The 22,806-nt window shown below is 41.0% G+C and overlaps 1 protein-coding gene across 1 annotated transcript in view; it reads left to right on the top strand.

Moving 5' to 3' along the window:
* Positions 1-2,790: 2,790 nt before the first annotated feature.
* sema4c (sema domain, immunoglobulin domain (Ig), transmembrane domain (TM) and short cytoplasmic domain, (semaphorin) 4C) overlaps positions 2,791-22,806 on the top strand; it is a 30,613-nt gene continuing 10,597 nt past the window's right edge. Inside the window, 10 exon segments of the mRNA XM_032515942.1 lie at positions 2,791-2,934; positions 5,108-5,189; positions 5,192-5,205; positions 5,682-5,778; positions 6,841-6,960; positions 9,381-9,532; positions 12,345-12,520; positions 15,183-15,327; positions 15,947-16,160; positions 20,121-20,236. Of these exon segments, the coding sequence (XP_032371833.1) occupies positions 2,791-2,934; positions 5,108-5,189; positions 5,192-5,205; positions 5,682-5,778; positions 6,841-6,960; positions 9,381-9,532; positions 12,345-12,520; positions 15,183-15,327; positions 15,947-16,160; positions 20,121-20,236 (1,260 nt within the window).

Below are 22,806 nucleotides of genomic sequence, written 5' to 3'. Positions count from 1 at the left end.
ATTCTGAATACAAGACAAAAAAGAGTACTTGCAAGTTTACATTGTTCTTTTTGGTTGGCAATAACCCATTGTTTGACTGCTGTTGGTTTAAACCCAGTCAAGGAAATCTGAGTTTAATACTTTAATACCCAGCTGTACATGTGTCAGCAGAATTGTACCTTTTGGAGACAAAAGCTTGTCATAGGAGTAGTACTTTCCACAGGTGCATTATGGTACACTGTCTTTGATCCTTAGACAATGGTAAAATCATTAGGGAATTTTGCTGCACAAAGGATCTCACTGTTTCACTGTTACTGCCTGCCACTAACAGCCTGTTTGATGGGGCCAAGTTAGAAGCACGGCTGCCGGGGACCTCCATGTCAGTCGGAAGACTATTTTAAATGACTTAACTCTATCTTTGGTTCAAGGTGAACTAGTATACTTTGTACTCCAATCTTTCAAAAATCACTTTGTACCTATTTGATGGATCGGAAGAATGTACTTCAGGTCATTAGGGCCCATTTTGTGTGGTTGTTGCTATAGTTACAGCAGCTCGCAAAATGGCATTTTTTTTGTAGTGCACCCTATTAGATCTATGTAAAGGAGACTTCAGATACAGTATTAGGGACCACTAAGGTCTATATAAAAGAGACTTCAGATACAGTATTAGGGGACCACTGAGGCCTATATAAAAGAGACTTCAGATACAGTATTAGGGGACCACTAAGGTCTATATAAAAGAGACTTCAGATACAGTATTAGGGGACCACTAAGGTCTATATAAAAGAGACTTCAGATACAGTATTAGGGACCACTAAGGTCTATATAAACAAGACTTCAGATACAGTATTAGGGACCACTAAGGTCTATATAAAGAGACTTCAGATACAGTATTAGGGACCACTAAGGTCTATATAAAAGACACTTCAGATACAGTATTAGGGGACCACTAAGGTCTTATAAAAGAGACTTCAGATACAGTATTAGGGGACCACTAAGTCTATATAAACGAGACTTCAGATACAGTATTAGGGGACCACTAAGGTCTATATAAAGAGACTTCAGATACAGTATTAGGGGACCACTGAGGCCTATATAAAAGAACTTCAGATACAGTATTAGGGGACCACTAGGTCTATATAAACGAGACTTCAGATACAGTATTAGGGACCACTAAGGTCTATATAAAGACACTTCAGATACAGTATTAGGGGACCACTAATGTCTGTATAAAAGAGACTTCAGATACAGTATTAAGGACCACTAAGGTCTATATAAACGAGACTTCAGATACAGTATTAGGGGACCACTAAGGTCTATATAAACGAGACTTCAGATACAGTATTAGGGGACCACTAAGGTCTATATAAAAGAGACTTCAGATCCAGTATTAGGGACCTATAAGGTCTATATAAAAGAGACTTCAGATACAGTATTAAGGACCACTAAGGTCTATATAAAAGACACTTCAGATACAGTATTAGGGGACCACTAAGGTCTGTATAAAAGAGACTTCAGATACAGTATTAAGGACCACTAAGGTCTATATAAAGAGACTTCAGATACAGTATTAGGGGACCACTAAGGTCTATATAAAAGAGACTTCAGATACAGTATTAAGGACCACTAAGGTCTATATAAAAGACACTTCAGATACAGTATTAGGGGACCACTAAGGTCTGTATAAAAGAGACTTCAGATACAGTATTAAGGACCACTAAGGTCTATATAAAGAGACTTCAGATACAGTATTAGGGGACCACTACGGTCTATATAAAAGAGACTTCAGATACAGTATTAGGGGACCACTAAGGTCTATATAAACGAGACTTCAGATACAGTATTAGGGGACCACTAAGGTCTATATAAAAGAGACTTCAGATACAGTATTAGGGACCACTGAGGCCTATATAAAAGAGACTTCAGATACAGTATTAGGGGACCACTAAGGTCTATATAAACGAGACTTCAGATACAGTATTAGGGACCACTAAGGTCTATATAAAAGACACTTCAGATACAGTATTAGGGGACCACTATGTCTGTATAAAAGAGACTTCAGATACAGTATTAAGGACCACTAAGGTCTATATAAACGAGACTTCAGATACAGTATTAGGGACCACTAAGGTCTATATAAACGAGACTTCAGACCCAGTATTAGGGGCCACTAAGGTCTATAAAAAAGGGGCCTTCAAAACCAGTATTAGGGACCTAAAAGGTCTATAAAAAAAGAGGATTTCAGAACGGGTTTTAAAACCCCCTAAGGTCTAAAAAAAAAAAACTTCAAAAAGGGTTTTAAAGGGGCCACTAAGGTCTGTATAAAAAATTTAGATACAGTTTAAGGGACCCTAAGGTCGTTTTATAAAGTTTCAATCAGTATTGGGGAAACCCAAGGTCTATAAAAAAAGGGACTTCAGTTACAGTTTAAGCCCAAAGGGTTTATAAAAAGGGGACATTTCAGTTTCCCATATTGGGGCCCACAAAGGTCTGTATAAAGAAAATTCCAAAACCCGTATAAGGACCACAAAGGGGTTATATAAAGAGACTTCAGTACAATTGGGGGCCCATAAAGGTCTAAAAAAAGGGGGCTTCAGATACAGTTTTAGGGGACCACAAGGTCTTTTAAAAAGAGCTTAAGAAAACATTTTGGGCCCAATAAAGTCTTTTAAAAAAGCTTTTGAAGAGCCCCATGTCAAGACTTTAATAAAAAAAAATTACAAAAGCGGTAACTTTGGGAAAGTAAGGCCCTATACTTTTGGGTTTTTCGTTTTGATGCTCATGAAAACTTTTTTTTGGGGTCCTAAAGCCATGGGGAACCTTTTTGAAAATTTTGTCCATGACATGGGGGGGGCCCCTTCATCATCTGGGCCCTTTTTTTTTTTCCCGGGTTTGACGGGCCGGGCTCCGCGGGAAAAGAAGAGGGGGTGTGTGCCGGGGGGAAAGACCAACCAGGAAGGGGGGGGGGACTTTAGCTGACAGTGTTAGAGTTGTGGGGGTTTACCTGCCTTTCCGGGGGCCCCTTTGGCGGGATTTTTTTTAAAGACATTATTTTATGAAAAACCCTTCATTTTGCTCATTTACATTTTGTAAAGCCGGTGTTTTTTCCCCACTGGAACCCCCCCCAGTCATTACGAAACCCCCAAAAGGGAAGCATTTTCCCGGGCCAGGATCAAAAATTTAAAGGGGTTTTAATGTTCTAAGATAACTAGATTTTTTTTTTTAAATTTATAGGGGAAAAAAAAAAACCAAAAATGGGTTTTGTTAAAATAAAAATTTCCCTTTTTTCGGGGGAAACCCAAAATGTGAAAAAGACTGATGTGAGGCTTTGGGGGATTATTTTATTAACGAGGGCAGACTGAAGAGGCACAATCTCTCATCAAACTCCAGCAGGACACATTCCTTTTTATTATGCTGGGCTTCTCAAATTATCTTCCACAGCGGGAAACAATTTTCAATCAAGTTTTAAGGCAAAAACTGTAAAAGATTTATTTTTTAAAAAGTTTGATTTTATAACTCATCCCTTTGCCATGCTATGGCCTCTAGTATTTTTAAGGGGCCAATTTGAAAAAATTCTTTTTCGGGAAATTTGTGCCTGTGCTTCCACCCATCACACTTGGACAAAGCCCAAACCACAGGTAAAACGGATCTGCAGAAAGGGTACAACAAAAATATGTTTTTTTTAAAAAATAAAAACCTGTAAACCATTTTGGACCCCTTTAAAATAAAATTTATAAAATTAAAAATTGCAAAATTGGGGCTTTTTAAACCTCTTTTGGCCTTTGTAACACGATAGGAACTGGCCCCTCTTTGCTTTTTAATCCCAAATTTTTCCCACTGCTTGGCTAAAAATCCCTTTGCAAGACCTTTTTTAAAATTTTTTATAGAAGCAGAGCTTTTGGAATGGCAAAAACTTCTCGCATTGCCACAGTATTTTTTATTTTGAGTGGTTTTATAGTTTTGGAGGCAGGGTATAAACACTACTTTCTTCTAATTGCCCCGAAAGAGAGAAAAATTTTGGAGCAATGGTTAAAGGACTTAAAAAATACCCCTTTTTTAAAAAAGTTATTAAAATTTAACATGCCATGGTCTTTCCGGGGTTGGTTTTTAAAATATGGTCCGTGTCGGATAATAAAAAATCCCGGGAAAAATATATTTTTTCGTACAGACTTCTCCCGTGACTAACTAGCGTAAATCTTACGTAAAGCTATGGGTTAAAAACCCAAAGAAATTGATTTAATTGCAAAAAAAACCCTATTGTTTACAGGGGCCTCTTATATTTAATGATCTTCTTTTTTTAAAAAGTTGGTTTTGGGGGCCGAAAGAAGCTCGCTGCCAGACACATTTCACATGATTCCTCACTGTTTGGGAGCGTAAAAATGAAAAAAAAAAATAAAAAAAATCTTTGTCCTTTTACAGCCGGGATACAGATATTTTCCCGGCTGCAAAGGCAACATAAAGTGGATGCCTAAATTATTTATTCCCCCGCTATGTGGGGCACTGCTTCCAAATTTTCCTTTAAAAGGCTTATTGTTCATCCGCAAAAATTTAAAGGGCCTACCCAAAAAACGGCACATTTACACGGGAAATTGCCAAAATCTTTGAATGGAAAAACATTTTCCCTTTTTTCTGGCGTTAAAGGTTACAAATAATGTGGTTACATCCTATATCACATTAAGAAATGTCCTCATTGGCACTTTAAAACTGTTTTTTAATTTTTGATTTACTAAAACAAAAGAAATGAAAGTGGAATGTTTTTTCTCGGAGGCTCCCCATGTTCACTTCCCTCAGTTTTTCCACACCAAGAACATGGCACAGCCAAAAAATCTGTTCAATTGGCGACCGGCCAACCGATTTCACACATCTTTGATGAAATGACATTAGACATATTATCAGCAAATGGGATCTCGTCCCCAAGGTTAGTGAGGTAATGCAGGTAAAAAAGGATTTAAAAGAACTGAAGTTGAAGCATTAGACAAATGCTACATTTTAGAGGTGTGAGTGTGTGTGTGTGTGTGTGTGTGTGTGTGTGTGTGTGTGTGTGTGTGTGTGTGTGTGTATGCGTGTGTGTGTGTTAACCTAAGGAATGACAACAGCATTCTAACAATTGCTCCTCTCGCCTTCACAGACCGAGTGCTTCAACTACATTCGTTTCCTGCAAAGCTACAACCACACACACCTCTACACCTGCGGCACCTACGCCTTCCAGCCCAATGCACCTACGTGGTAAGTATGCCAATGTGTGTGTGTGTGTGTGTGTGTGTGTGTGTGTGTGTGTGTGGAGAGTTTCCCTAAATAGTCTTTTGCGAGCCGGTGCTGACCCTGACAGGTGTCAACTCGAGATGTCAGCCATCTGACCTCAGGCTAGGACCACTGTGTGATAAAATCAAAATAAATGCAATGGAACACAGTATCCCGTTTGGATTAGCTGCATGTGTGAATGCTATTGGTGTGTGTGTGTGTGTGTGTGTGTGTGTGTTTTGTGTGTGTGTGTGTGTGTGTGTGTGTGTTGTGTGTGTGTGTGTGTGTGTGAGACACTAATGCGATTGGACAAAATGGTGAGGGATGAAGCTATGGTCCTTGTAACGGACAGACAGAGCTTGCAGCTTTGCCAGGTTCATGATACACACTGAGCACAAAGATAACACATGCGCGTGTGTGTGTGTGTGTGTGTGTGTGTGTGTGTGTGTGTGTGTTTACAGAACGCAGACTATTTTACCCTCAACACTGCTGCCCTGGAAGATGGGAAGGGTAAATGTCCATATGACCCTGCCAAGGGGCATACTGGCCTGATAGTGGGTGAGTAAAAATGTGTGTGTGTGTGTGTGTGTGTGTGTGTGTGTGTGTGTGTGTTGTGTGTGTGTGTGTGTGTGTGTGTGTGTGTGTGGTGTAAATGCATGCATGTTTTAATGTACTCCATTTACAGACAAACCTTTTATAAATTAAGAAAAAATGACTTTTTATAATACAAGAAAATACAAGTTGTGTAATGCAACTTACACTTAAATACAAGTGTTTTTGAATGGATTTAATGATAATTTAAGGGTCATGTTAAATCAAAACTGCATATGTTAGTCCTTAGTTGGACTCCTCCTCAGGAGACTATCGGCTGGTCCTGAGGTCATGGATTCCAATGGGAGAAGTGAACGTGAACACAGATTATGACCTGTTCTTTTGCCTCATAGTCACCAAAGTAAATATTGGAGCCATTTTTCACAAGCCACATATCTTTCACAAGCTACAACATTCTGACACTAAAATGGCATTTTTCCAAAGGACAAATCACGAGAAAATGAACTCTCACAAGATCTGGCAACACAAAGAAGCTAACGTCAACAAGATATTTGCCACACACAAACGAGGCCACGCCCATTTAGGAGCCAGGAAGTGTGTAACGTTTCACACCATTGGCGCTACTTGAAATGTGCCATCTTTAGCCTGAACTCCTGAGGCAGGAGGTTTGTTTTCTCTCAGACCACTTGTATTACAAAATGCTAAAAGATTATTATGGAATATTTGCCCAACGACGCCAAAATAAAGTGCCTACCACAGTTTTAAGTGAACAGCACCATGTTTTTACAGCTCTAACAGAAGCATAGCATGTCCATCAAATCTCCACAAATCACTCGTGCAGCACTTCCCATCTGTTGTGTAGCCATACAATACTGCACTGACAGTTCGGAGGAGTCCAATTCAAATGTGCATGCTGCATTCACTTCATTGTGAACAACATCTCTGAACCAATAGGCACCATTCTCTGTTTTATGTGTCTCCCCACTGAACCACTGTCCTTCTCTCAGGCCTGTACAATTGTGGCTGAAAAACAGAATTAAACTAGAAGCTTGCATTTTGTTGGTACAGATAAGGAGCTGTACTCGGCAACGCTCAACAACTTCCTGGGTACAGAGCCAGTCATTCTGAGGAACCTGGGCCAACAGCACTACAGCATGAAGAGCGAATACCTGCCTGCCTGGCTCAATGGTACGTGAAAAGATGTCATTGAAAAGACAAGAGAAAGAAGTGGTCAGCCTGCCAACTGAAAGAGAGAGGCATGGAAGGAAGAAAAGGGGAAGGAATGGATAGAAAAAGACTATATACTGTATATATACACAAATTGTTACGTTTTTACAATTTATTTTAATACTAACATTTTTATTTGACCAGTTCTTATTTATTTCTTCTAGAACTGGTTGTCTGCTTAGCCTCAGCTACCCTTTGCTACTGTTGCTACATCTGCTGAAGCTTTATTCTAGCATGAATTTATTTTTATTTACTTCTCAAAATTCCTAATTGTTGAAAGAATGGGTCTTTGATCTCACACAGAAGTAAAGCTGACATCATTTCCAGCTGACAGCCGACGGTTCTCTTTCCGGCTAAAATGATGACTGTTGTTCTAATGAGTTCTTCGAAAACTGTCTCCAGCTGACTTTTTAATCTCTTCAGATGAGTTGTGTTCAAATGACTGTAAAAGGGTCTTAAATGTGCACTTATTAGCTACCTCCATGACATAAAAGACTGAGGCTAATTGCCGCATGTCCCAGGAAAAACGTCTGTCTCCTCACCAGTTAATGGTACATGTAGAAGACATGGAAATAAAGGACAGCGTTGTTCTTGTATTATGGCTAATCAGCCCTAGAATGATATGGTATTATAAGTAGAAAATTAATTAAGATGTTATTTGGTTCTAATTTAACCTTGTTTGGATGCTAACTATAGAAAAATGGAAGGCAACACAGAGGTCAAATCCTGCCTTAATCTGTGTGCCCTAATCAATACGTTGCCTTGGCAAATGTAATGCTATCTCAGGTAGCTAATGAAATGCTAGCTACTACTAGCTACACTGTTTGCACTAGCTAGTAGTAGTGTTTGTACTGCTAGCTTACAACTAGCATACTACTGTAGGTAGTAGTAAGCTAGCGGCCAGACATGCTAATGTTTGTAGCTTATGTAAAGCAGAGAAACAACTTGTTCAATGTATTCCTTACACTGTTACTATTAGTGTGTGCATGCGTGTTTGCGGGCATACATGTTTGCGTGCGTGCATGCATGTGTGCGTGTTTGCGTGAATTTATGTTTGCGGCCGTGCATGCCACGTGTTGGTTTTGGAAAGGCGATAACAGACAACAACACCCACCACTCTAGTACAAGTACAAGAATCTGTTCATCCATACCATGTATAGAATTAAACACCGACCAATTAAACATGTACAAATAAACTGAATGGCTGTACAGGTTGATAACGCCGGCTTGATGACGCCGACTTCTTTTTAACTGAGTTTCATTAAAAAAGTAAGAGGCGCATGCACAAGAACTAGAGAATAAAGAAATGAGTTGCAGGAAATGAATTGCAGGACTTGGATCGTTATCTTTCAGGGGGACGAGGTGGGGAAAGGAGTGAGCTACTTGGAGAGAAATGAAGGGGAGAGAAGAAGATGAAGTCACAGCAGGAAAAATGGCTGATGAAAGGACAGACATTAGGATTGGCGATGAGAAGATAGAGGGAGAAGGTGAGGGGAATAGAGAATGGAGGGGGAGGATTGAGGAACATACAGATGAGGCTGAGGTGTGTGTCCGTTTATTAAACATGCTGATACAGAGCTTTTATTAAAAACTAGACCTAGACTAATGAAGCTAGCCTCGCCTTAGTTCAAGCAGCTTCTAACTGGCCTAAAAGCATTTAATTAGCCTGAGTTTCAGTGGAGAGTTGTAGTGCCTCATGATGGCTTAAATACTGCTTCAATGGCTTTTATACTAAAATAGTTTGTCCGGGAAAACATTGTAACTTGTAATACTGAAAAAAACAAAACCCCAAAACTTTTGCATTAAAATTATTGAATTTAAAGCAGTAGTGGAGTCCAAAAAAATGTATATCTGCCTTTAACTGTAAAAAAAACATATAATTCAAAACCTATTGAGGGCTGGATATATATTATAGAGAGAATCTGAGCAGGACGGAATGGACAGGAGGAAGTGAGAAACACAAAATGGGCCGCTAAAGGGGAGCGAGGAATGACTGGAGGAGAGATTAGGGGAAGGAGAGAGTGATGATAGAAAATAGATAGAGAGGTGAGAAGGTGCGGCAGGGAATGAGATGGAGGTGTTGTATGTGTGTGTGTGTGTGTGTGTGTGTGTGTGTGTGTGTGTGTGTGTGTGCGTGTGCATGTGTGTTATTCAGTTCAAATGCACCTCCAGAGTGAGACTGTCAATTAATTCAGTTGTGATGTATGTCTTCCTGATATCACTCTTCTCTGTGTGTGTGGTGTGTGTGTGTTGTGTTGTGTGTGTGTGTGTGTGTGTGTGTTGTGTGTGTGTGTTGTGTGTGTGTGTGTGTGTGTGTGTTGTGTGTGTGTGTGTGTGTTGTGTGTGTGCATGGGTACGTGCATGCGTTTGTGTGTGCGCAGAGCCAGACTTTGTGGGTTCTGCCCTTGTGAGGGAGAGCAGCGGCACTAAAGAGGGGGACGACGACAAGATCTACTTCTTCTTCAGTGAGCGAGCGCTGGAGCTGGACTGTGACACGGAGCTCACTGTGGCCAGAGTGGCCCGGGTCTGCAAGGTAACACACCAACGGAACACATTCAATCAGGAATCTTCTTCTTCTTCTTCTCACTCTGCGTGTGGTGTGTCACATTTAATGACGATGAAGCCGAGGGAAAAGCACGAACTAATTCAAACAGTCATAAATCTGCATGTGCCATTTAAGAATGCACAGGGACATTTGACAAGTTTTTACTTTATAAATAGTTTCATGCAGGCTTGGCCTTTATCAGATGTTTTCTCCAGCTGTTTCAGCAGCTGTTTCTGTGCATTTAAATCTCTTTTGAAAACAAACCTTGATTTATAGGACCCTATTTTAATGATCTGAGCAAAAGGCATAAAGCACCCGGTGCAGCTGTGTTTAAGGCGTGTCCAAATCCACTTTTGCTAGTTTGATGGCGGAAAAAAGGGTCTGCGCCGGGCACATGGTTCAAAAGGTTTCTACTTAGTGTCTTCATTCATCAGAGGTGTGTTCTGGGAAAAACATGCAATCAACCAATCAGAGGTCCTCTCCCATTCCCTTTACCGGCCAGGCGCGTGTATACCTTGGCGTATATGATTGGAACGGATTGGAACCACAATATTTTTATATGTAACCTTTTGCATGTGTGTGTGCTGCTGCCCTTCCTTGTGTGTGTAACAAGCATAGTGTGTGTGCGCTGTTCATGAGTCTAGACACATTTTACTAATGCTTTAAAATTACTATGAAATGCTGAGTTATTGACTTTAGACCAGGTTTTTGTTTGTCAATGGCGAGCCTCAAGATAGCAATACACCCAGAATGCACCTGAACACACCTCCCTGTAAGACCAGCACACCCATGGGCGCAAAGATGGGTGCAGGTGCATTTTCTACGTAAACAACGTGGGCGCGGGGCGGTCTTAAAGTAGCAAAGACATTTGCATCGGGCATCTGCTCCAAGATAGAGCCATAATGTGTTATACAAACTGTGTTTACCAAAGTCTTAGGTTATATATGATTAAAATAGTAAATACATCTGAAGTAAGATTTTGTAATATTGCTTTTTGAGTGGTTGAGTTTTGTCAAACATCTTTTGGATGTCCGGCTGCGTCTTTCGTTCTCACAGGGTTAAAATACAGAGTTAATATCATTATCAGAATAAAGCACAAGGAAAAAGCTGCACACAGGAAATAGCTGTCCTGTGCTTTCATTTGCCCCACCAATAAATGTCAGCTACACACCAGTCTGCTAACATTGTGTTACAGTACGTGAGGACAATTAAATACACAATTAAATACGAGCTATTTGGTAATCAATGCATTCCTGTGCTTAATTAACAGCCTCATTAGGATAACCGACTAGGTTTGATAAACCACATGGATTATGGCCAGGCATCAGAGTGGGCTTCTAGTTGTGAGAAGATCCATCTCTGAGACTTTAGATAGCAGCTCTTTCTATTTTGTATGACTTCAGTGACCTTTTAGTTGATGCAGCACAGGGTTTTAGTGTCATGCTACAGTTACTCATGCAGACACATCACGCCAGTAACCTTTAAACTGAGCACAATAGAGACAGATTGGTAACAGTCGTCGGAGATGTGTGCCGTTAAGTGTACAATATATGCACTGTTTTATGGCAAGTGTCCTTTAATGTCTGCGCTGCGATGAACAATAAAGCTCTTTGAATGAAATTAGAAACAGATGCTCACACATGGTGTGTACCAGAGCAACAGATAATTCAGCTCATCCCGCTGACATTGCTGTTGCAGCCGCAGCACAACGTCTGAATCTCATGGATGTGTTATGAGCATTCTTTGTGTTTTATATTCCTTATTACGGCTTCTGCAATCACTGAGGATCATGGGAAGAGACACTGGCTCTAGTTGCTGTAATTCTGCACCAAGGCTGAGTTTTGGGAAAGAGACTTCAGATCCAGTATTAGGGACCACTAAGGTCTAATAAAGAGACTTCAGATACAGTATTAGGGGACCACTAAGGTCTATATAAAAGAGACTTCAGATCAGTATTAGGGACACTAAGGTCTATATAAAAGAGACTTCAGATACAGTATTAGGGACCACTAAGGTCTATATAAAGAGACCTCAGATACAGTATTAGGGCCATAAGGTCTATATAAAAGAGACTTCAGATACAGTATTAGGGACCACTAAGTCTATATAAAAGAGATTTCAGATACAGTATTAGGGGCCACTAAGGACTATATAAAGAGACTTCAGATACAGTATTGGGGGACCATAAGGTTATAAAAAAGAGACTTCAGATACAGTATTAGGGACCACTAAGGTTATATAAAAGAGACTTCAGATACAGTATTAGGGGACCACTAAGGTCTAAAAAGAGACTTCAGAGACAGTATTAGGGAACAACTAAGGTCTATATAAAAGAGATCAGATACAGTATTAGGGGACCCACTAAGGTCTATATAAAAGAGACTTCAGACAGTATTAGGGGACAACTAAGGTCTATATAAAAGAGACTTCAGAGACAGTATTAGGGGACCACTAAGGCCTATATAAAGAGACTTCAGATACAGTATTATGGGACCACTAAGGTCTATATAAAGAGACTTCAGATACAGTATTAGGGGACCACTAAGGTCTATATAAAAGAGACTTCAGATACAGTATTAGGGGACCACTAAGGCCTATATAAAGAGACCTCAGATACAGTATTAGGGACCACTAAGGTCTATATAAAAGAGACTTCAGATACAGTGTTATGGGACCACTAAGGTCTATATTAAAGCATCCAGAGAGCACCATTTCATTGAACCTTTTAAATAATCCAAACTAATTTATATGTAATGGACCCATATCACCTATGGATGACACCTGGTATGTCTTCTCTCAGGGGGATCTGGGTGGTACCAGGACCCTGCAGAAGAAGTGGACCACTTTCCAGAAAGCCCGGCTGGAGTGCTCTCTACCTGAGCGCCATGTCTCCTTCAACAACCTGAGGGCCGTCTTCACGCTGCCGGGCCAGGACTGGCGGGGCACCAGCTTCTTTGGCATCTTCCACGCCCAGTGGTGAGTCAGAGCGAGCCCTGTCTGACACGTGTAACCGACTGTAGACACGGCTCAATTTCAGTGTCGTCCTCAGATAAATGTGAGGTATGTACTAACTGTGCCAACCACTGTCAGGGCAAGACCCTACAGTACTACACCCAACATGTCAGACCCTTTTCATTAAAACCGTGGGTCAGCCTCTGATGTGACGGCTCTAATTATGTACTTTATGTGATTAGGTATTTACTGTGTAATTGGTCTTATAATGTAATAGGCTTTTAACTGAGAGTAATGTGAGTTATTTTGAGTGGATACAAGTCAAGTGTGCTTGAATATATTTTATTGGTTTTTATTAATGTCACATGGATATTAATTGTTGTTTCAGATCATGGTGAGCCTATTTGCTAAACAGAATCAGGCTGATTTAATTAGATGCTCCATCATTCCATCATAAACATCAATAGACTGCATTGGTCATTGAATCCCATTATTTATGTGACTCATCACTTCTTATACCTCTCAGTTTGTGTACGATGTCTGAAGTCAATCAGATGTCTGTATCAGATATACCGAACTTTTCTGGCATTTTTTTGTTCTGAAGAGAAAACTTGTTTCAAGTTATTTTAAGTGATAATTAAACTACAGTCATCTCGTGATTAGGTTTTGACAATAATGTCTTAGTTTCGATAAGAGTTAACCCTAACCCTAACCCCAATGTTTTAACACGAACCCAACCCTCGATTATCAAAAAAAAAACAATTAAAATCTAAAATAAATGCATCATACCATAGCTTATCTTAACAGTATATTTCATCTATGAACATTTGTGGGACTACTCAGGGAAAACAGCCTCTGTTGTTGATGTCCACTGTTCTCGGCCCTTGGTTTATAGCTTGATAAAAGATTATTTTAGGATCAAATCAACTTTTCTGGCATTTTTGTTCTGAAGAGAAAACCTATCTGGTGATTAGACGGGTTTTGGCAATAGTGTCGTGTTATTAGTGGAGTAAAGAAGGCATTTGTTGGACATAATAGAACTGTAATGTGTCAATGAGTTACTTATCAACAAAGCAATAGGAGCGAGGGCAGGAGGTTCTCTTTGGGAGGGAAGTTGGAGACTTTCTCCGTCTCTGGGTAATGTCCTTTGATGTGACTCTTTTGTGTTCCTCAATGAGATATCATATCGCAAAGTGAACCAGCTGTGAACTTCAAGCTTTGTTTTTTGAGTTCCTTCTGCTTCTGAGAAAAGAAAAAAAAACGCCTAATCCTTTTTCTCTGTGTGACTCGCTGGGGATTCCTCAAAGCCCCGCGGCTTTGATAGAGATAACATTAAGATAATTGGACATTATGTAAATGATGACTCAGAGTTCAAGCCATAATCTGACTGAATAGGCCATCTTTTTAACTTGCTAAAACATCAGTGCTGTCCTACGGTTTTGACATTCACTTTGTAAAAGCCGTGGCACTGCTGCACAGTACTGTACTGTTCCAGACGGGAATAGGCTTCCCTTACAGCACACATTACATCATATGAATACCGTTTTACAGCCATAGTGACTTATTTATAACTATTTGTTTTTTGTATAATTATGTCAGTAACTTAGTTTGAAAGCTAAATAATAATAAAAAGATGTGTCATTTCGGTGAATGAGCATGGAAATCATCAGGGGTGGGAATCACCAGAGGCCTCACGATATGATATCTTCACAATACGATGTCATATTCTGCGATATATTGCAATTTATCGCCTTTTTCCAACTTCATATTTTTTTATGGCCCAAAATAAAAAGTTTTTGGGATAAAATTTGATTTAGATAAAAGTGCCCATATTATGAAAAAATCCCTTTTCTGGGATTTGGGGTGTTATTTTGCCTCTGTTTGTTCATCTCACTCCATTTTATTTCTCCAAATTGGGATTGTCAAGCAGACAAACTGACCAACACATATATAATACTGTCATAGATTGATACCTGGCGTCCGTGTATCGATACAGTGTTGCCACGGAAAATATTTTCCTTATACTATGCTGTATCGATTTATTTTCTCTCATCCCCTAGTAATCATCTGTATATGTGAGATGTGGAGTACAAGTAGGACTTAATGTGCCTGAGTCATGCATCAGCACATCATTTCAGTCCCACTTGGGGTCTAAAATTGGGTTGGGCAAAAAAAAATTACGATTCTACACCCCCGACCTTACCGTTAATTGAAATGCATTTCACAAACTGATTCGGATTGATTTCTATCAAGGAAGTGTATTACATGTGCATCAGTTTGTGCATCAGTTTGGTTCTGAGAGAGTGGAGATGTGTCAACACGTCTAATCATTTCATGTCACAGAGGGACAGTATTGGCTGATGGGTTTTATATATTTACTTTAATATTTACTGCACTGTGAATTGATTTTTTTAATGTATTTATTTTCACAATAAAATCAAGGCAACAGGAACACAACAAGAAAATAAACAGAAAGTTAAAAAAAGATTGTGCAGGAGAGATGCATCTTTACATCCCTAAATCTTCCCATATACCATTCTGTTTAGTATATCTCCCATTCCCACATGTTAGTCTGGCCTTACTGCTACTGAAAAGTCATATCTTCCACAGGTGGATGACAGGTAATCCGTCTCTCAGTTTTTACTGCCACACATCACTAATTCCCCGCCTTGCCGCCATGTTGCAGGGGCGACGTAGACGTGTCGGCCGTGTGCCAGTACCAGATCAGCGACGTGAAGAAGGTGTTTGAAGGATCCTACAAAGAGTACAGGGAGGCATCTCAAAGGTGGGGGCGCTACACCGGTGCTGTCCCCGTCCCGCGGCCTGGATCGGTGAGAAACTGAGAGCTAGCACATACAGCGTGATGTATGATGGTTGGTAAATGCTGATGTTTCCAGGCAACTTTAGGAAGCAAGAAAAGAGAGTATTGTTCTAAAATGTGGGGGGTGGTGCCCCTGTTTTTTTTCTCACCTATTGCACCACAAAAGGAGAGATAAATGGGCAGAGGAGGGTTAATGAGAGAGGGAGGGAGGGAATTTGAAATGGGTGGTGTGGGGTACTGTAGCGATAGAGGTGGAAAAGAGCAAGAGCTGGCATGAAAAGAAAGCTAAGAACTAATTATCCAGAAAGAAAGGAAGGGAAGCAGAGGAAGCTGTGTTTTGCAGGCGGAGGTTAAAGCCAGATTGAAAGAAAGATGGAGAAGAGGAGAAAGGAAGGGAGGGAGGGAGGGAGGGAGGGAGGGAGGGAGGGAGGGAGGGAGGGAGGGAGGGAGGGAGGGAGTCATCTCAAAGCCAACTAGTCATGCCAACTTGTGCCAGCTGTAGCTAACAAGTTTTCCTCCTCTACCTCTTTCTCCTTCTTGGCCCTGTCACTCTTCCCTTCGTCCTTTCCTCCATTCTTTACTTGCTCCATTTCCCTCCCCCGTGTCTCCATCCTCTGTCTGTGCTGCAGTGTATAACTAACTCAGACAGGGAGAATGGCTACAACAGTTCTCTGCAGCTGCCTGATGCCACACTCAACTTTGCCAAGAAGCACCCACTGATGGAGGACAAAGCTCTGGCTCGCCCCCTGCTGCTCTCCAAGGGTGTCAACTTCACACGGCTGGCGGTGGACCGGGTTAGCTCCCTGGACCAGCGGGCGTACAACATGCTCTTCATCGGCACAGGTAAAAAATAGGGCCCACTGGTTGTTCAGGCTGTCATGAACCACACGTACTTATAGCCACGAAACGTTAAGCACTGAAAGTCGCAAGAATTTCACGTTTTTTTGTTGCTGTATGCACCACAGTGACGGCCGCGGTATAAGGACGCTGTGGTCTGGGTAGGGAGAAGGTCAGGGTGGAGGGCCGGGTCATAAAACAGCCAGTCAAGCCAGGGAGCCGAGTTTGCTTCCCGGGGGGGCAAATGCATGTTCCTTGAGAGTGTTTTAATCCAGACCACAATCTTTTTCCTTAATTTAACTAGTTGTTTTGGTGCCTAAATTTAACTGCCGTCGCCGCATTAACCACAATGCCCGCCGAAACAAAGGCCGCGTCTGTTGCCCTGCATTCGGCTCAAAGCTCAATGGTCTCGGAAGGGGTGTCGGACTGGGGGGGGAAATAGGACTGAGTACCCAGGACCCAAAAAGATGCTAGAATGAATAGCTGTGGATGCGGGGAGGGGCCCATGGAAAATGCCTTTCTAGAGTGCCCAGAATTTGGTGCTATATATTAAAGACCCGTTCATGAGAACACGCTGGGTTAATTCAGCTGGAATAGCCTTAGGAAAAGCAACGATTTCAGAGTTACATATAAGATAGTTTAACCTGTTTACAGTGTTTTGCAGTTTTTAATATAAGTGAGCACCCTTACATTTTCTATAGAAAGTTTAGCCTTTTCTAGTAGCATCTCCATATTTTTGAAACAAATCAACAACAGCCTCCTACAGCCCAATGCAAGAGAACACCACACTGGCTGGGTGACACTGATTATTAAAACGTTTTTCTCAGATGGCATGTGTAAACAGAAAATAGGCTATAAACAGTGCAAACAGACACTCAAAACATGGCTCACTCACCTCAATAAAATGCCATAATGAATAGAAAAGATCCCACATCTGTGTGTCCCTGATAAACAGACAGTTACTCGCCGTCGCTGCAGTCCTCATTTACCATCCTCATTTTGCACTCCTGGTTACCGTTCAAGAAAAATGTCCGCTACATGTCCACTGCCTCACCGCCTTGCATTGCAATGTCTTACAGTAAGTCACACAGAACATCTACCACTTGTGTACCCACACATGTACTTACATGCATATCTTAATAATTGCCAGTACTTCATTAGAGCACAATGTTAAAACTACAGATGAGCTAATAGTGGACAAAAATGGTTGAATATTCTGTGAAAACCTTGCGTGCGTATGTGTGTGTGTGTGTGTGTGTGTGTGTGTGTGTGTGTGTGTGTGTGTGTGTGTGTGTGTGTGTGTGTGTGTGTGTGAGTATTTGTTGAAGAGATGAGAGCTTACAGGCCGTGGCAGCAGACAGGTACGGTGGCACAAAAACATGCCATCTGGCCAGACTTCAGCTGGTTTCAATTAAACACTTGATTTGCATGTTGAGATCCATCTTCATGCATCAAAGGATGCATCTACGGACACGTACGGGCGACTTAATTAATATCTCCAGTCAGTAGCCATCAGGCCCATATGCAGGTGTCCTGTTTTGGCACAGATCTGAAATCAGCCGGCCCTCACACAGCCTTAAGCTTGAATAATACTGACCTGACAGTGCATTCCAGGGAATGTGAATTTGAATGCATCTCATGAATGGAGAGAGACTCAGCTACTTACCATTCCGATCACTGCAGCGGCGGAGTGACAGTAGCAACTGACAGGACAACAGCGGACTCAGGGCTTCTCTTGCTGGCACGCGAGGAGGCCAACCCCAGACACACACACACATACACACACACACACACACACACACACACACACACACACACACATACACACACACATGGGGTAACACGCTCCCAAATTGACATACACAAACACACAGAGATACACACGCTTCACACTTCCTGAGCCAAGTGCAGTCATCCCCGCTTGTCGTGCTTCACAGCACAAACTCAACAGGGCCCTTGGCAGACGTGCGCTCGTAGTGCCAATTGGGCTGTGGGCTTGATTAGCTATTAGCTGCAGCATAGCGACAGCTGATGTGAAAAAGGAGAATCGGAGTGCTTGTCAAGACTGAAGAAAAACCAGGCTGCAGGATTGAGGGATTATAGCCGACACTGGTCCCTGGCACCACGAGAGGCGAGTGTGATGATATGCCTGCTGCTAGCTATGTCCGTGTGTGTTGGTGTGTATGTTGTGTGTGTGTGTTGTGTGTGTGTGTGCGTGTGTGCGCGTGTGTGCGTATATATTTTTTTAGAATTGTCATCGCAACATCAGCAGGTGCAAAGAACACATCGCAAAATGGTGCGACACATTGTGAAAGTATCAGCAGAAAACTGCCCTTCATATTGTAACTGTCATTCTTTTTAGTGGTGCCTTTTATATTCCATGCATTGTTCAGTTTGTGCAATGGAAGACAGTAGGAAATGATCATTTTTTTCAAGTTCAACCAGCAATGTGTTGTATTTTACAGAATACAGAATTTTACTAATTTGTTCTGATTATTTTCAAGTAAATTGTTATCGCAATAACAACGTTATTGCCGGGGCTCAAAGTTAGCACCAGCCACATGGTGGTAAAATATGCAAATGGGTAGCAGATTTCCTTCATTCACCAGCCAAAAAGGTAATGTTAAACCATTGGATTGGGTGGATGGTGAAAAACATTCACTAGCCATTGGGCTTGTGGAAAAAAAATTCATTTTGCAACCTTGGTTATGGCATATATTTTCCTTATATTGTGCAGCCCCAGTGTGTACATGTATTTCCTTCAAGCTTCCCGGTGGCTATCGGGGGTTAGCTTTTCATATCATCTGTGACAGTCTCCTAATCGAGAGGGCCACACAAGAAAGCACATGTCAGCACAGAACACAATTCCATCCATACACACGCACACACACACATACACACACACACACACACACACACACACATCAAGGTCACCCCACCAGCTGCGCCAGAAACGTCTTTCATCACAGGGATGTAAACTTGTTCCCAGTGCCCTACATGAAAGCAGCGCAGTATCTTCTCTTCCTCCTCCCCCAGCATCAGCTCCCCACACACCCCGTCTCCAAATGTCTGTAAAAATTACCTCTGCCCAAGGTCTCACTGTAACAACATCTCGGCTCTTTAAAATGTACTTTTAGATAGTTTCTTGCTGAGCTGGACTCAGGGATCTGGTAGTTGTTCTCCTCTTTTATTTTCTGTCTATCCTAGTTGCTGAAGAGCATGACATTTCAGGGCAGCTGGCGTTAAAGTTCCACAAATTGAAGTTGATGAAAGTTGCAGACAATTTGATGACACTGTAGCTATGTACATGTGTGATCACGCATGTGTCCACAAGCGTACCTTTTTCTGACGAGAGCACTTTCTTCTTGTCTTATAATTCCCCTTTTTCCCAGCAGACCTCTTCACACCATTACGGGAATCTGATGATTTTCAGCTTGTTTCAATATTTAATTCAATTGTTATGATATCAAAGGATTGTGTTTGAATTGTATAATATGTCACCATTAATATGTTAATGAATGTCTGTGCAATCACAGATGTGCGTTTGTGGAGTGCATCATTAATATTTGAGTAAATTACTCTGCATTATTCACAAGTGTTTGTTTGCTAAGCGTTCATATTTAAATTGACTGGTATACAGTCACAGGTGTATAAATGAATTTATGAAATCCCATATTTATTATTCAAATGAACTAGTGTGCAGTCACAGGTGTGCATGCGAATATATTTTAATATCATATCAAAGATATTTAAATGAGCCATCCTGCTGTCAAAGCTGTGCGTTCATTGGTTATTTTGTGTCGAGACTCAGCTGGGTCCTCAAGCTATCTTGTATAAAAATACATGTTTTTATGCATGCCATGAAAAATTGCCCTGAGAAGATGAAGTAAGTCTATTTGAATTGAAAGTTAGACTCAATAAACGTGAAGTGAGCTGAATCCTCTCTCCCTCTCCTGTGTGCTGCAGCGGAGGGCTGGCTGCAGCGGGTGGTGGTCCTGGGCTCCGAGGCCCACGTCATAGAGGAGATCCAGCTGTTTGAGACCGCCCAGCCAGTGGACAGCCTGACCATCTCACACTCCAAGGTAGGGACAACACTGAGTTAGTTACCAGGAGGTCATGTAGTCTCGATGAATGTTTTGCTCAGACAGGAAATTATTCATTTGCAATAAGAGAATACGTTACAGATGCATCATGGTGGTGGTGATGGAGCAGTGGATATGATGCATGCTTTTGGTGTGGGAGACCTGGGTTTGATTCCCACTACGATGCATCAATCAATGTGTCGCTGAGCAAGACACTTAACTCCTAGTCTCTCCAGACCTCTGACATACATGTGTATGTATATATATGTATATAGATATATACAATTATAAAAGCGTCAGCTAACTGACATGTAATGTAATAACTTAGCCTACTTTGGATGTATCGTGAGCTAAACCAGGAATCACTGTCACCGTGTCACGAGCCAAAGCATTAAGAGATTGTTGTAGAACCAACGTAATAACTTAGATTTATATAGGGCATTTCATAGAAAACACAGACACTTTACACAAGTACAGGGGGACAAGGGAAGGGAAAATAGTCACTCAAAGACGTAAAACACATAAAACCTCCGTGCTAAATGGGAGGGAGACGTCATTTAATGTTGGCTACTGACGTACAACCACATCGCGCATTATAAAGGGATGTTATGAATGAAATAGTCATATTACATACATGAGAGCCCATTCGGGGGGGGGGGGTTGAATCATCTACAATCCCGTAATTGTGTGTGTATTTCAGGCCTGTGTGTAGTGTGTAATAATAATAGAGTGTAAATTGTTATTTCCCCATATGGTGATCAATAAAGAGTATAAATTTAATTTAATTAAAATTAAAGACCAACCGAGACTGACCCGCGTTACTGCCCAGTGTCTGTCACTTTCACTTTTAGCTTTTAGTTGCTTTTGTTTAATTTCCTTCTTTTCTGTGATGGTCCTGCCCCAGTGTCAGCCATGACTACAGCAGATACCTTGTACAATAACTTTAAAATACAATTATACAATTTACAATTTATAAAACAATTATATAAAGAAATCTCCTGCATCCTTTTTCGTGGCTCAAAAGGCTGGACACTGACACAGGCGTACCGGTGTTACAAAGAAATGGGTGACCAGTCAGAATGTGTGACTGTTGCCGTGTAGCGCCATCTACCTGCCGCAGATCATTCTGGGACTGTCACGTAAACCTGTTACGATCTGTGGCTGAGTATAGCGCTGGGCAATATATCGATATTATATCAATATCGTGATATGAGACTAGATATTGTCTTTGATTTTGGAAATCTTAATATTGTAATATGGCTTAAGGGTTGTCTTTACCTGGTTTTAAAGGCTGCAATACAGTAAAGTGATGTCATTTCCTGAAAATTGTAACTCTTCTATTATTGGCCTTTACCTATTTAGCCATTATATCCCCATTACTGATGATCAATTATCAAAAATCTCTTTGTGTACATATTTTGTGAAAGCACCAATAGTCAACACCACAATATTGTTTCCGTATCAATATCGAGGTATTTGGTATTTAGATACCGTGATATTGGATTTTCTCCATATTGACCAGCCCTAATTGAGCATACATCAGTACCTACGTATACACACGGCAATACAGGAAGATTCACGTGTGTTAAGTTATGACATGTTGGAATAAAGTCAAGCTAAAGACAATCTACCATCTCTTCATGAATATATGTATTATACGAAGGTAGCAACACTTCACAGGCACTGGGAAAAATTGAATCTATAAAACAAAAATTGCGAAAATAAAATTGCAAAATGACGTTCTTTTCACAGTTAGTCTCATTTGCTGTTACTGGTCATTGAAGACTATTGTATGAAAAATGACAATATTTCAAATGTCGTATTATTATGTTATATATTAAACATCCCATATATATTAAAATGCATGCAAGTTTTGTGTTGGCATTTCAGTTGATTCATCTCTGGATACATTTTTATTAAGAACATGTTAAAAGAACAGATTCAATATCACCAACAGAAGAAAAAGGGATTCTTCTTTCTTTCTTTTTTTGATCATTAGAGCACCACCATCGACTCCTAGATGTATTGTTTTCTGTCTTTTTGAGAAATAAGAAATCTTAATGGTCTCTCAGGGGGAAAAGTTACTCAAAGTTGTTTTGTTGTTTTGGAACAACTAGCATGGTTCTGTTTTTCCTCTGATCATATCCCTCGAAAAGTATAGTTTTGGGGCTCTATTAGCTTGTTTTGCTGTTGCATCACTTTTTCATTGGTATTCGATAATAACAGTGTGACTTGGTCTTCTGCTGATCTGTTAATACCCTTTTTGCCAGCAGACACTTGCAATCATAGATCCACTGACAACAGCGAGGCAGTCAGCAGATTTCTTTATTTCTGCCCTTTTTCAGATCAAGTGGCGCTTCATGAATCCAAAGCCCTCTCAATAACACAATAACAGTAATCACAATCCTTCACCTCTGAGGGGAATTGAACCTCTGCCCCTGTTGTTTTCTTGATGTCCCCGTCCTGTCACCGGCCGTGTCCCCGTGGCTCTACAGCGGCATGACCGCCGATCGATGACGTTCTGGCGGGGCGTCCCCTGCCCTGACGCCCACTGCTTATCTCATTAATGC

The sequence above is a fragment of the Etheostoma spectabile genome, chromosome 5, assembly GCF_008692095.1.
Source record: "Etheostoma spectabile isolate EspeVRDwgs_2016 chromosome 5, UIUC_Espe_1.0, whole genome shotgun sequence".
Lineage (NCBI taxonomy): Eukaryota > Metazoa > Chordata > Actinopteri > Perciformes > Percidae > Etheostoma > Etheostoma spectabile.
The sequence above is the reverse complement of the archived record's forward strand: the minus strand, read 5'-3'. Positions and strand labels throughout refer to the sequence as shown.